The sequence below is a fragment of the Notolabrus celidotus genome, chromosome 14, assembly GCF_009762535.1.
Source record: "Notolabrus celidotus isolate fNotCel1 chromosome 14, fNotCel1.pri, whole genome shotgun sequence".
In the NCBI taxonomy this organism is placed as follows: Eukaryota; Metazoa; Chordata; class Actinopteri; order Labriformes; family Labridae; genus Notolabrus; species Notolabrus celidotus.
The window spans coordinates 19,058,755-19,073,842 of NC_048285.1; the positions used below are offsets into that span (position 1 = coordinate 19,058,755).

At 41.2% G+C, this 15,088-nt stretch overlaps 2 protein-coding genes across 6 annotated transcripts in view; both read left to right on the top strand.

Annotated features, from left to right (window-relative positions):
• dock10 (dedicator of cytokinesis 10) overlaps positions 1-3,175 on the top strand; it is a 75,705-nt gene extending 72,530 nt beyond the window's left edge. For 3 of the 5 annotated variants that reach the window (XM_034701271.1, XM_034701272.1, XM_034701273.1), the window contains exons 53-57: positions 10-200; positions 948-1,048; positions 1,665-1,803; positions 1,954-2,026; positions 2,612-3,175. In XM_034701271.1, the coding sequence (XP_034557162.1) occupies positions 10-200; positions 948-1,048; positions 1,665-1,803; positions 1,954-2,026; positions 2,612-2,670 (563 nt within the window). In that variant the 3' untranslated portion in view covers positions 2,671-3,175. The remainder of the gene's footprint in view (positions 1-9; positions 201-947; positions 1,049-1,664; positions 1,804-1,953; positions 2,027-2,611) is intronic. The other 2 variants (XM_034701275.1, XM_034701274.1) reach the window with 2 other exon arrangements.
• A 7,786-nt stretch (positions 3,176-10,961) lies between these two features.
• Positions 10,962-14,326, top strand: LOC117825184. The gene is made up of 3 exons (XM_034700871.1): positions 10,962-11,558; positions 13,174-13,390; positions 13,574-14,326. The coding sequence occupies exons 1-3, from the start codon at positions 11,249-11,251 to the stop codon at positions 13,701-13,703; spliced, it is 657 nt and encodes a 218-aa protein (XP_034556762.1). The 5' UTR covers positions 10,962-11,248; the 3' UTR covers positions 13,704-14,326.
• Positions 14,327-15,088: the final 762 nt, after the last annotated feature.

Below are 15,088 nucleotides of genomic sequence, written 5' to 3' on the forward strand. Positions count from 1 at the left end.
TCTCTTTAGCGAGTTCCAGCTTCCCCTACCTGAAGAAGCGTATCCAGGTGGTGGAGCAGCAGAGCACAGAAATGAACCCGATCGAGGTAGCCATTGATGAGATGTCACGGAAAGTCTCCGAGCTCAACCAGCTGTGCAACATGGAGGAGGTGGACATGATCCGGTTGCAGCTGAAACTGCAGGGCAGCGTCAGTGTGAAGGTAACGCTTCTTCTTTAATACAGACACTATGGTAAGTTCAAGTACTTTGTTTTGTCTCACCATGCATTTATCTTTAGCAGACTTACAGGACTCCCTAAAAAGTCCATCAGACGGCTGCAGCTCATACAGAATGCTGCTGCTCGAGTCCTAACAAGGACCAAAAAAGTAGACCACATCACTTCAGTGCTTAGATCTCTACACTGGCTTCCTGTCTGTCAGAGAATAGACTTTAAAATCCTGCTGATGGTTTATAAAGCACTGAATGGTTTAGGCCCAAAATACATTGCTGATCTGCTGCTACTGTATGAACCACTTCGACCTCTGAGGTCATCAGGTACTGGTCTGCTTTCAGTCCTGAGAGTCAGAACGAAACATGGTGAAGCAGCGTTCAGTAATTATGCACCACATATCTGGAACACACTCCCTGAAAGCTGTAGGTCTGCTCCAACTCTCACCTCTTTTAAATCAAAGACTAAGACTTTTTTATTTGCCACTGCCTACCTATCTTAGATTATTTTAACCCACTTTAAATTAAAAATTTAATGTAATTTTTAATATATTTCTAATTTTCCTTTTCTTTTCTGTTTTATCATATTTGTCATTTTAATTGTGTTCTTTTATGCCTGTCTGAATGTCTCCAATGCTTTTAATGTTTTAATGTAAAGCACATTGAGTTGCCCTCGTGTATGAAATGCGCTATACAAATAAATCTGCCTTGCCTTGCCTTGCCTTGTGTTTCCCTCACAGGTGAATGCCGGGCCTATGGCTTATGCTAGAGCGTTTTTAGAGGAGAAGAATGCCAAGAAATATCCGGACAACCAGGTCAAACTGCTCAAGGAGATCTTCAGGTAAAATAAAATACACTGTAAAGAGAAAAGAGTAGAGATTATTGTTACACAGTAAATATGTCTTCTGAGTGTCTGAAAAACGGAAACCCTGTTTGCTTTGGACCATTGCAAGTGTGGATAAAAAATCAATACTGAAGGGCAAATCACACATAAAAAAATCAAACTACTCCAGATATAAAACCGGAAAGAAGTATGCTGCTATGTGTCATGCAAGGGCATATGGGACGTAGAGTTTTGATAGCTTCCCAAGATCCTTTTGCTTTGGAAACAGAAGCGTATTTCTTGTGTTTAGCATGTATCTCGAAATCAATAACAAAGGTAATCTGGATTTGTCTACACATAGGTAAATTATGAAGTGCTCAAATGTTTGAAAAACTGCTCTGTTTTTCTCTCAGGAGAAAATATAAGATTTAAAAAATAAAATAAACGTAGATGATTCAAGTTGGAGTTGAAGGACATTACAAGTACTCAGTTATTATTTGATTTTTGTAGCCACAGTCTTTTACAAAGTTTAAATTGCTCTATAAAAATCACTTAAGGTTAGGTTCAGGTTTGTTATTTTCTGCATTTAAATCATAATGCTGCAAAAAAAAACATCTTTGTTGTCCCCCTGCAGGCAGTTTGCAGAAGCCTGTGGTCAGGCTCTGGATGTGAACGAGCGTCTGATCAAGGAGGACCAGCTGGAATACCAGGAGGAGATGAAAGCTCACTACAGGGACATGCTGACTGAGCTGTCAGGCATCATGAACGAGCAGGTCTTGCTATACAAAAACCTATGAGTGTCTTTCTTCTAGGCGTCATCTTGTCCTATGAATTGTTTTATTGGTCATTAGTCATTTTGCATTTTCATGAACATCAGCATCTGTTGTCTCTTTGGCTTCTTCCAACTTTTCCTCTCATTACAGCTGCAAAAACGTGTTCTTGCTGCCAGTGTTTCATCTCTCTCTGCCAGCTCTCTGTCCACTCTTTCTAAGACTGGTATGTCATGCCATTGAAGTCCTTCATGAAAGACGTCAAGCCCACAGACCGTATTTAAAGATGGAGAATATGTCTCTGCCTCTACCTGTTGTACAAAAAAGCAGCCTCCTGTGACAAGCGTGTAATGGTGTAAAGGTGATGTCATTTGGAGCCAGTCCGTCATATTGACGCTCTGCCCCTTCCGCTAACCGAATCAAACATTTAACTCACCACTTAAAATTTAACAGAGCTGTCAATCATCTGCTCCTTATAACAACAGGAAGTGTATTTAGCAGAAAATATATTTGACGTGTACTGTGGTCATAAAGTTTGACCCACGTACCACCAGTAAACGTGAAGGAGGCGAGATTTACGACCTCTACTGAAGCCAGTCAGTGGGAGAAGTTCAAAATAGCCTGGCTTCACTTTTGAGGAGCTGTCATGTCATCCATCTTTTATACAGTCTCTGGTCAAGCATTGTTGCCACATGCTTAACCCACTTTTTCTCCTCCACCTCACATCCCAGCCTTTCCACATTCATCCTATAGCCAAACTGCTGCGTCAAGCTACCTTTGGATTTGACTTGTTGCTCTTGTCCCTGTCCAGATTCCTCACACAAGACAACCAGGAACGGAACGGCACAGCGCCTACTGAATGGCCAGTAGCCTCACTGGAAGAAGGCCAATTTTTTTTCTCCTGAATGTCTTTGGAGTGCCAGTTTGAGCCTCATTGTGGAAGTAGTGGAACTGTGATTGATGGCGAGTGTAGAGAAAACAAGGCAAGAAGAAGAAGAAGAAGAAGAAGAAGAAGTGGTGTGTAGACTGTGGTCGTGATAGTCTGTAGTCCTGTGGTTTGAACGTTGACTATCTACAGTTTGATGCCAGGCCGCTGGACAGTTAGCTTTTGTTTGTTTTTGGTTTTAGAGACTCAGACCATGTGCAGAATGGATTCCCGTGCCCTGCCGACTAATTCATCAGCTTACACTCTGACACACACACTCACACTCACATGCACACAAAATGAATGCATCCAGTGCATATTGTCAAACACACAAACACACAACATGCGCCTTCTCTCCACAACCCTGTCCCTTTAGAGAACAGTGACCTTACCGAGCTTGAGGTGCGTTCAGCTGTGTATGTAAAATAAAGCCTTTTGGAGCCTTTTAAACCAGTTTTTACATTTTTTTCTGTAAGGTACCATTATACTCGGAAGATCTTAGGAGAACTTGAAAGATGACTAATGTGAAAAAAAGGAATCGGATCACAGGTCTTTGACTAACATTAAGAAGCATTTGAAGAGTTGAACGCACCTCACGTTCCTGTTTGAATGTAGAGCAGCTCCACATTGCTACTTTGTATCCTTGCTAACGTTCTGGAAATATCAGCTAGCCGATTTTCAAACGGAGACAAAAAAAACGTATGTTTTGTAACATTTCTATGATTGGATTTGCATTGTTACTGTTATTATTTCATGTACTGTTTTGAATTGTAAATAAGAAATATTAATATTTAAAAATGTTTGAAATGTTTCTTTTTATAAAATATACAATATATAAATATTTGTTTAGCTGAATTTAAAAAAAGAACAACAACTAAAGTTTTATGTATAACATTTAAATAAAATTTTGTTAGTGTCCAAAGTTCCTCAGTGCATTTTATCTGCTGTCAGGATATCAGTGTGCCTTCTATTGTGTGGCTTTTTTTATGCTATAGGACATCACACTCAAATCATATGCCCTCATGATAGAGAAGCTTATGTCACTTAGTATGCCACTTACATTTTCCAATAGTTTCCAATCAGGCAGTCCATCCCAACTGGACTATTTAACGTTTGAGAGCAAACTTACAATATGCAAATAAGAATAATAGAGGGAAAATCATAATCTACTTGCTTAAAAGCTCCTGTGAGGAGTAGTATATTTACAGGACAAAGTTAGCACAGAGATAAGAGGAGCTGCTTTATCTGGAGGCGGCACCAATATGGATGAAAGTTCCTCGCAGGAGCCTGTCTCTCATTTCCCTGATTTGTTTACATGTTGAACATTTCCCCTCTGGCAACCTTTTTTTCATTTATAAGGTTTAATATGAAGTTTCACTGTGCTTAATTTGGTTTAGAGCTTTCCTTTTCCCGCCTTTTTGACACCCTTTGACAGCTTTTTATGAGCTGTTACTAAACTGAACCTTGCTCTATAAGATGTTATGTGCTTAAGTGATGTTACCTCATGTCTGTCATGTCTCACAAAATCAGTATCTTTGAGAATTTTTCAAAAAGAAACTGAGGATGAGTGCATGACCAGAGGAAGACTGGGTCATAATGAACTCCAAAACAAGTTTTTAAAATGGCAGCTACTTTCACACAACAAGAACTATAAGTCATTTGGCTGAGGTTTGATTTAATTGAAATCACATTAAAATTTAGCACATGCTTGCAATGGGATCTGGTATCAGTTTTTCCTATTGTCGTGTATAATTACTGACCATGCAGAGAGAGTAGAAGAGTGCGTCTTTATTTATTGATGCTAAGCTCTGGGTTTAGGGCCCTGCACATAAGGAGAGGTTAAGTGTCTCTGAACATGCAGCTGTTGGAAGAACCCAGCATGCACTCCTCTGTCTCAATACTTCTGTCTGTATACCTGCCTTACAAACACGCTGACACATCCTCGGCTCTCTTCACTATCCTTTGTGGTTGCACACCTGAGGAGCAGTAGATTGAGTTTCACTGACCTCCTGCCTCTGCATAAACTCACAGCCAATCAGTCCTCCTCTCTGTCTCCTCTCTTGCCTCCCTCCCTCTCTGCAGCCTATTCTGTGAACCAGAAAGAGGAGGCTGATTGGGTTTCTCTCCAGTACAGACGGCCTTATGTGTGCCTGTCTGTCTCCTTCCTGGTGGCCTGGGCCCTGTATCCTAATGGTTCGAGTTACTGGGAGTCAGGAGACAAACAAAAACATCTCAACCTGCTACCTAACAACTCTTCCGGACTGTATTACCCTTCTTGTTGCACATTTTTTTTAAGTAATGTGAGCTATGTAAAAGTGTGTCAATTCCTATGGCAACATGAGCCTGCATAGCAGCACAGGACCATACAAACTCAGCTCAAGAAGCCGCATTTAGAATAACTATCTGTAATTCTCTCCTTTGTAGACGGTATGTGTAACACAGTTTAGAGTTTAGAGTTTTATTCCAGTTGCCATTATGAGTTTTTTTCTGTAAATGGCTTGAGGGCAAAGTATTTTCGATAGGCAGCCACAACTCTTTGACAGTAGACTATCAGACATGCCACAAGTGGGACGCCCATTGCCAAACTTCTTAAAAATTCTATGCCATATACAATAAATTGGTGCTTTATGTCTGTATTCAGGGTTCCCACTCTTTTCCAGAGATCATTTTCCAGGACATTTTCATTGATGATCAAGCTGGTATGACAGTCTAAATTTAGTTCTGGAAGTCTACATTGAAAGACATGTAGTCTATGGCTATCAATGAAATCATCTCTTACATACTTAAAAATGATGGCAAATTGATAATAGAATAATGCAACCACAGATGTACAGCACTTCACTTTATTACTCCAACCAAGTAACAATGATGGGCAACATCTCAGCTTTCTCTTTTCTCAAAAAATATAAAATGAGCTAAGAAAAAATCAAAAGAGCCAGCGAAGGAATCTGCCTTACTGAAATAAATAAATAATAATAATGATCAGAGGATCAGTGCTTTAATGACCTAAAAAGATCTGAATGACAAAAATGGCCACAAATGTTTCTCAACTCATCTCAAACTCAAAATATACCTGACCACTAATCATGATATTCATCCTGCTAAGTGGTCGATATAAAACAAAGCAAATGTCACGTTTTTTAATTTGAGTTACCGTAAACTCTGAAAAAATCGCACCGGTGTAAAGACACACTCTGTATTTGAAGATCTCTCAGAGATTTAAAAAAATGTAAACTGTCTTCCTGCGTGGCGATGTCTATTATGATCAGCGATGTCTACAACGTGGAGTTTCTGTGCAGCTGTGTCGCTCTTTTTGTTCCGTTTGTTTTCACTATCAGGAGTTTGCACTCCTACTAGCTAGAGCAGGGGTTCTCAAACTTTTTGGAGCCAGGGACCCCTTACAGGTGAGAATGTTGTCCAAGGCCCCCTCATAATTGTAACACAGATTAAGCACATTAGTGATGTGTCATGATCAAAAGCTGTGGCTCTGAGAGCCGACGCTTTATAGTAAATCAGAAGAGCCGGCTCGCATCGAGAGAAAGCCGGCTCCCAGTTTTGTCCTTTCGCAGCTTAGCTCTCAGTGCTCAGCCCCAGCTCTGCTCACAGCAGAACTTTGTTTGATTGGTCAGCATGGCGGCCATGCGGCCAATCATATGTGAGGATATAGGATACAGGTGATGGAGGGGAGGCTGTGTATCCTGGCTTCTTCTGTTCCTTCAGAGAGAGTCTTCTTGAAGACCGGGCAAATACTCACTGAGAGGAGAAATCGGATCAGCCCATCCAAGCTGAGGCATCTGATTTTTCTCAATGCCAACCTGAGGACATTAATAATGTTTGCTCCAGTTTGATTCTGGTTCTGTTTGCTTGTGTTTGGTTCTGGTTTTGGTTCAGTTTGCTTGAGTTCAGTTATGGTTCGGTTCTGGTTCAGTTCTGGTATGGTTCTGGTTCTGTTCTGTTCTGGTTCTGTTCTGGTTCAATTATGGTTCGGTTCTGGTTCGGTTCTGGTACGGTTCTGGTACGGTTCTGGTTCGGTTCTGGGTTAGTTCTGGTATGTTTCTGGATCAGTTCCGGTTCGGTTCAGGTTCAGTTCTGGTGCGGTTCTGGTTCGGTTCTGGTACGGTTCTGGTTCGGGTTTGGTTCGGTTCTGGCTTGGTTCTGGTTCACGTCTGGTTCGGTTCTGGTACGGTTCTGGTACGGTTCTGGTTCGGTTCTGGTTCAGTTCTGGTATGTTTCTGGTTCGGTTCGGTTCCGGTTCGGTTCTGGTACGGTTCTGGTTCGGTTCTGGTACGGTTCTGGTACGGTTCTGGTTCGGTTCTGGTTCAGTTCTGGTATGTTTCTGGTTCGGTTCGGTTCCTGTTCGGTTCCTGTTCGGTTCTGGCTCAGTTCTGGTTCGGTTCTGGTTCGGGTCTGGTTCGGTTCTGGCTTGGTTCTGGTTCACGTCTGGTTCGGTTCTGGTAAGTTTCTGGTACGGTTCTGGTTCGGTTCGGTTCCGGTTCGGTTCTGGTTCAGTTCTGGTACGGTTCTGGTTCGGTTGTGGTTCGGGTCTGGTTCGGTTCTGGTTCGGTTCTGGTTCGGTTCTGGTTCGGTTCTGGTTGAGTTTGATTCTATAACCCTATAATCCTAACCCTAATCCTAACCCTAACCCTAATCCTAACCCTAACCCTAACCCTAATCCTAATCCTAACCCTAACCCTAACCCTAATCCTAACCCTAACCCTAATCCTAATCCTAACCCTAACCCTAACCCTAATCCTAACCCTAACCCTAACCCTAATCCTAACCCTAACCCTAACCCTAATCCTAACCCTAACCCTAACCCTAATCCTAACCCTAACCCTAATCCTAACCCTAACCCTAACCCTAACCCTAACCCTAACCCTAATCCTAACCCTAACCCTAACCCTAATCCTAACCCTAATCCTAACCCTAACCCTAACCCTAACCCTAATCCTAACCCTAACCCTAACCCTAATCCTAACCCTAACCCTAACCCTAATCCTAACCCTATAATCCTAACCCTAATCCTAACCCTAACCATAATCCTAACCCTAACCCTAACCCTAATCCTAACCCTAACCCTAATCTTAATCCTAACCCTAATCACAACCCTAACCCTAACCCTAATCAAAACCCTAATCACAACCCTAATCCTAATCCTAACCCTAACCCTAATCAAAACCCTAACCCTAATCTTAATCCTAACCCTAATCACAACCCTAACCCTAACCCTAATCCTAACCCTAACCCTAATCCTAATCCTAACCCTAACCCTAATCACACCCCTAACCCTAACCCCAACCCTAACCCTAACCCTAACCCCAACCCTAACCCCAATCACACCCCTAACCCTAACCCTAACCCTAACCCTAACCCTTATCACAACCCTAACCCTAACCCTAATCACAACCCTAACCCTAACCCTAATCACACCCCTAACCCCAAACCTAACCCTAACCCTAACCCCAATCACACCCCTAACCCTAACCCTAACCCTAACCCTAACCCCAACCCTAACCCTAACCCTAACCCTAACCCTAACCCAAATCCTAATCCTAACCCTCACCCTCACCCTCACCCTAACCCTAATCCTAACCCTAATCCTAACCCTAATCCTAACCCTAACCCTAATCACACCCCTAACCCTAACCCTAACCCCAACCCTAACCCTAATCACAACCCTAACCCTAATCACAACCCTAGGATCAGGGTGAGAATGATTTTGTAACAGAATAAATGCACACAATTGGGCAATTATAAGTCTTCTCACAGAAACACCATACGTAAAAGGGTTTTCAACACACAAACCATTAGTTTTAGCAAAATCAAGGTAAAATATACGGCTACAAAAGATCCTAAATTAAGAGCCGTTCGGGAGTCGAAAGAGCCGGCTCTTCTTTGGGGGCCGAGTCAAAAGAGCCGGCTCTCTGAAAAGAGCCCAACTTCCCATCACTAAAGCACATGCTTACTACCATTTGCACTCTTAGTTGCCCTTGGAACTATTTGTATTGTAAAACTTATCAATGTAAATACTTCAGACCTGTACCATAGTGATAAACAGATAACACTTCAATTTGAATCAAGTAAATACCACTTGTATACTTTAAAACAGAGGGTCATTTCATTCCTTGTGGACACAACATGACAGCATTTATACTTTTCAAGTAATTGATCTTAAACACTTTCAGAAAATGAACAGTAACAAGACTCACATATCCCTTTGAGCCACCAAATGGTATCATAACAATGGTGTATGCTGTTTTGTAATGACACACCACAATTTTATGATTTACTAGAAATGTATTCTAATTATTTCACGGACCCCCACGTTATGGTTCGCAGACCCCCAGGGGTCCCAGGACCCTACTTTGAGAACAACTGAGCTAGAGTACGGTAATTGAGCCAAATGTACCATAAAACATAAACAATATACCCCCGTTTTCTGTGAATGCATGATTATGAAGTGAAGGAGAAAAGATGTGAAAAAAGTTGTGCAGTGTCGCTGTCTTTTCCAGCACAGCGTGAACTCAACTTTCAATGAATGGGGATGTGTTTTGTTAATAGGGTCAGGTCAAACGCAGCCATGTTGGAATAATTTTCCAGGACTATATGTGATTTTCCAGGACATTTTACTTTTTCTCCCATTTTCCAGGTGTTTTCCAGTACTGGAAAACTGGTCAACTTTTTTCCAGGTTTTCCAGGACGCGTGGGAACCCTGTGTATTAGTTGACTTGATTTGCAGTGTCATTTATTTACTGTTTAATCCCGGGTGGGTTACTGTAACTTTACATGCAAAAATGTCCTTATAACAGTATTGAAGTTAGCAAGCTAGCTAACTGCTGTGCTATCAATAAAACAAGTGATTTTCAACCACTGTGCCGTGGCACACTAGTGTGCCGTGACAGATCGTCAGGTGTTCCGTGGGACATTTTCCAATTTCACTTAGTCAAAAAAAATATATTATTCATATCCTGCAAACAATTTGCCATGTAGTGTGTCTGTGCCTGCAGTGTAGTGACTGGCGGAGTAATTCAGTACTCCATGTACTGACCTGTGCTACCCACCCACTGGGTGGCAATGAAGCACACTAATGACCTTGTTAATTTAAGACAATAGAATTAATGATGTGCGAGAGGTGTATGTGACAAGACGTAGGCATACAACAGCGATGGATAAATATTCAAAAAGGACAAATGAAAACTCCAAACTTGGCCCTGGATAGAAGTCCAACCTGGATGAAGAGAGTAATATGGGTGGTGGAAAAGGCAACTTTTATGAGAAAAACTACAACGGGTTCTGAGAGAGCTCTCAAAGCTAGCTACTTAGTAGCTGAACTCGTAGCCAAATCAAAAAAGCCACACACTGTGGCAGGGACATTAATACTACCTGCAAAAGTCATTGTAAATAAGATGCTTTGCACTGACGCAGTTAAAGAAGTTGCCAAAGTCCCTCTCTCAGATAAATAGGTTCATAAATTGAGAGACTAAATGTGTCATTTTGTAAAACTTTTGGTTGGTGGTGTGACTCTGGATTTTTTTTAATGTAAGAAATGTCCCTTGGCTAAAAAAAGGTTGAAAAACACTGCCATATACTACTGTATCACTTGCTGACCCTTTTGTAGTGTGCTGTTCTAAGGAAGCATATCTATGAATGACAAGCTACAATTCCTTTACTGTTCAGATAGGCTGCTGAATGGTGGCATAAACAGAAAATTGACAGGTTTGCCTGTGCCAAGTACAAGGCTCAGCTCAGTTCTGGGCCCCCAACTAACCCAGGGCCCGGGACAACTGACCCGGTTGTCCCCCCCTGTCAGCTGCCCTGGTCTGGCAGATCATTCTACACAGCATGTTGTTTTCTTCAAATGTTTACCTCCTATTCTCCTGTATATTTGTAGTGTTGGCTGTATTTTACATGAGAACTGCTGAAGATGTGTGTGCATTGAAAAGACATACTGTAGATCTTTTCATTGATGTAGTTTTTAAAATGCTTTCTTTTGGCATCACCTTATAGGTAGGAAGAATACTGAAAGCTGCTTTCTCAGTTTCTTTCCTTGATTTATCTCTGTTGACAGATTTAATTAATAATTTAAGGGCGGATATTGTTATCCCTGCTGAGACATGGTCATTACATCAAGAAGAGAGGGGTGCCAAAAAATCTGTTCATCCTGTCTTTCCTTGAGTTGAAAAATGAAGCTGCTATGTCTAGGCGTGTCTGAGGACCAAAAAGTGGTCCAAGAGTCTTCATATTTGAGTGAGCCTGCCGCTTTCTCTTTAGTAGATCTCCCGCCGTGCAAGCTCCTTTGCAGTGCACATTTCATTTCCGACCCCTGCTTGGTTTTCCTGAAACTGGACTCCAGACCTGATTAATAAAACATCCTTTGTGTGCCGCTGGCTGATCACCGGAGTCCTTTCAGCTGTATAAGTGGTGAAAGGCGACATAATCTTCCTCAGAACAAGATCTTGGCTGAGATTGAGCGCACAGGCACATACTAGGTAGACCACAAAACCCCCCCTGAGGAGGAGCAGCATGTTAGAGCCCCAGCAGCACGGTGAGCTCCTCCTGCATGACTCCCCACCGGTGTATGGGAAGCCGTGGTACTGGCAGCGCAGCAGCAGCAGCATGGAGAGCACGCGCAGCCTGGCGCACGTCATCATGGAGATGCGCGACGAGATCAAGAAGCTGGAGGAGGAGAACCGAGAGCTGAGGGGGGACTTTGGACAGCGGGGCATGTCAGGGGAATGCAGCAAGGTTTCCCCAGAATCAGAGAAGCTGGAAAACCCCTACGTGAACCTGAGGAGGAATGCATCTGCGCCGGTGTTGGAGGGACAATACAAAGGTAGGAAATAAGGCACTTCAGGACTTCTTTTGGACGTATTTTATTTTTATGTGTTTGAAATTATTTTTAATATGTTGCTTAATAGAGAATATAGTATTATTAATTCAACTCGATGCTTAATTTATTGAATTTAACAATTTTCAAACCAGTTCAACACATGAACACACAAACACATACAGTATTTAAAAACAAAAACAACAAACATAATGTAATTCAGAACCCCCAGTGCAATTATACATTTGACTGCATCGTGCATTACATTAATACAAACGATATTATGCTTAAGGGTGTTTTAAAAAGTCATAAATCTAACAGACTCACAAGTTGCTCTCTGAGGACATGATGATGATGAGAGCTCTGTTTGCACAGACAGGTGGTCAGCAGGAAGCTTTGCTGCAAAAAAGACAGTATGGTTATATTAAATCCTCAATGAACTTAAAGCTGCTGTGAGGAACTTTTGTTTTGTATTGATTATGGCGCCCCCTTGTGGACAAAGTGATACCTCTTATCTCTTGTCCTATACATGCAAAAGTAGTGTTTTCAACAAAAACCTCATCCTGTTGTCTTTTAAAAGTCAACTTTATCAGGCAATGTGATTACTTTCCATTAAAACAGTCAAATAAAGGCTGTTTCTGAAGCGAGATGTCCATCATCTGGTCTGACACCTACCCCCTCAGGGTGGTTTCAGGCATTAAAAATGACAACAGAGAAGGTGTCAGTGTTGTTGCTGATTGTCTTGTTTGCTGCTGAAGGTCATAAAGAGGCATCAGTATCATTTTCAGTCTGTTTCTCAGCCAGTTCAAAACTCCTCACAGGGCCTTTAAAGAAAGTTAAAAAAAAGTTTTTAAATAAACAGTAAAATGATGTGGCCTGATACTTAAATTAAACTGCATGAAAAAATCAATTAAAATCACAGAGTGACATTTAGAATTTTAATTGGGACAGGAGAGATGGTCCGATTTTTCTCCTTAGCATCAGTCCAACACCTGGATACTTCAGCTACCTCAGTTCCCATAATGCACTTCAGTTGCCTCTAATTGGCAACATTTAAAGCAGAACTCCGGTGATTTAGTAACACTTTTGTGGAGTTGGATGACACAGTGACAACAACATATTATGAGGAAGAGCAGAAATATTCAGGTTTTCTTCTGTGGAATTTGTCAAACATGTGCTAATGACCCTTTATCCTACGGCTCCCATATTAAAACTCAATAAATTTGCACTTTTGTTTTTTAGAAGTGGCCTGATATTTATTGAAAAGGCAACCACATGTGAAAACGTACAAGAAAACCATGAATTCGCTGTAAGACATGGAAAGTTTTAACACATGAAATTTACTTGAAATTAAAACATCAATTTATTGTTGTGTGATATCTGCTAGCCCCGGGGTAGACCCATAACGCGGTGGAGGGATTATATCTCCCGCCTGGTCTGGGAACGCCTTGGGATTCCCCAGGAGGAGCTGGAAAGTGTCGCCGGGGAGAGGGATGTCTGGGTCAATTTGCTTGGACTGCTACCCCCGCGACCCGACCCCGGATAAGCGGAAGAAAATGGATGGATGGATGGATATCTGCTAGCATATTTTAAAGTATATTATTTTCCTATTATTTTACAGAGAACACTGTCATGACTGTCAGAAGGTATTCTATTGGCTCCAACCTGTCAGGGGTGACCATGTCAGAAGGAGGGGTGGACAGGGCACAGAGGAAGGACTCTGGATGGGGACGACTAAAAGAAGACATCGACCATCACCATGGAAATGCCATCTTTGGTAATTCAGCCAGAGAGGTTAACAACAGGCACTCGCTGCAGGAATATGTGCACAAAAACAGGTAATAAAGGCAGCCTTTAGTCCTAGAGATTTAAACAACATTGTTGCATACAGTTTGGTTTGTGGTGTGTTTTTAACTGTAGTTATTATATATGTGATGCTGTGAATTCTCCCATGCAGACCTTACGCTGCGTATGTTCAGCTTTGCAGACATAAAACCCTTCCACTTTCTTTGACCTTTCAGGACAAAGGTAAAAACTGTCACATTCCTTCTACCCGTGGATGACATTTACACCAGTAGGCCAGTTCTTAAGAAGCACCAGGAGGGGCCTAAAATCACAGAGCTGGCCTCAATATCTGAGACAGATTCATGAGGGATTAAGCAGAACATTGAATCGACTTTGGATGTGGACCATGAGACAAAACGCACACATGGACTTCATTTAGGTCAGAGTAGATTGGAGCTCTTACAGAGCGAACCAGCAGACCGATTTTATCACACCTGACCACACAAACAGAGGACTCTGGTTACAGGTGTTTGTTTTCACTCTGCCATGGCGATCCAGGCCCGGTCAGCAGTGATGACACCCGAGGGCCTCTTCAGTGAGGATCAGATGTCTGGACTCTGCTCTGAACTTTGGGTGTCGTTATGGGTGCAGGTGACAGCACTTTTACAGACAATTATGGCCACTGACTCAGTTCCCGGGAGCAACATCAAGAGCATTGTTTATTTATCTTTGTATGTTTTCATCCTGTAAAATGAAATGTGTCGTCAAGGGGGCCACGTGTGTTTTTCAACATGTGACCAACAAGTCTCTGCGTGGGTACAGAAGGCTCCCTGTAACGCTTACTAGTGTTTCATGTGAGAATGTCAAAATGAAAGCAAAGCACCTTTAACGTTCATTGAGCCATTATTAGAGACATATCAGTGTTATGAAGTGTTCGAATACATTTGAAGCTCATTTAATGTAATTTTCTTTAAAAATATGCCTTATTGTAGCTCACTTTATTATTAAAACAACACAATAAAATGTATTTATTTACATGACTGAAGACAGAAATACTGATTTTGCTAGCTCTGTCAGAAATTGTGGTTAACAATTTGTGGTGAATATTTTTTAATAAGAATATTTTCATCCAAAAACATTGAAAACATTGTCTGACAACTGAACATGAGTTTTATTACACCTAGAAAATAAGATAATTGTACCCCCAATGGCTGTTAAGAGTCATTGTTTTAAGCTGCTATGGCAAGTGGTTTTAACATTTAAGATCATTTAAGAAACTTAAACTTCAGGTATTTTTAATCCAAATGTTATTATTCAGCATTTCATTTTTAGAGATCAAAAATGACAACTATCATTCCAGATGAACTTTTGAACATCCAAAATACATTTTGACTGGTAACAACTAGACTAGATATCTGAGATGTTTTTTTTTATTGCAGTAAAATGTTGACTGTGGACAGAAAGAATGACATTGTGGATATCTTAAATAACAATTGTAAATAGGAAGAATGTCACTGTGCTTATATTACATTATACTGTTATAGTTCTTATTCCTAACAATACAGTTCTGACTAAAATAAAACATATTACAGATTTTTTAAATAATTTTAAGTTTGGCAAGTTGATTTAACTTATGTTATATAAATAACAGATATCTATAATTCAATACTTCCAAGTCATAATGAAATTTCAGCTATCCATAATGTCATCTCAGATATTGACATTATTACAATGTCTTATTTCTAATGAGG

What these genes read in the sequence shown, in the direction of transcription:
- LOC117825184 (XM_034700871.1), top strand. Translation starts at nt 11,249, where the DNA reads ATGTTAGAGCCCCAGCAGCACGGTGAGCTCCTCCTGCATGACTCCCCA. An exon ending in GTTGGAGGGACAATACAAAG is followed by an intron (nt 11,559 to 13,173) that starts GTAGGAAATAAG and finishes ATTATTTTACAG; the next exon opens with AGAACACTGTCATGACTGTC. An exon ending in GAATATGTGCACAAAAACAG is followed by an intron (nt 13,391 to 13,573) that starts GTAATAAAGGCA and finishes TTGACCTTTCAG; the next exon opens with GACAAAGGTAAAAACTGTCA.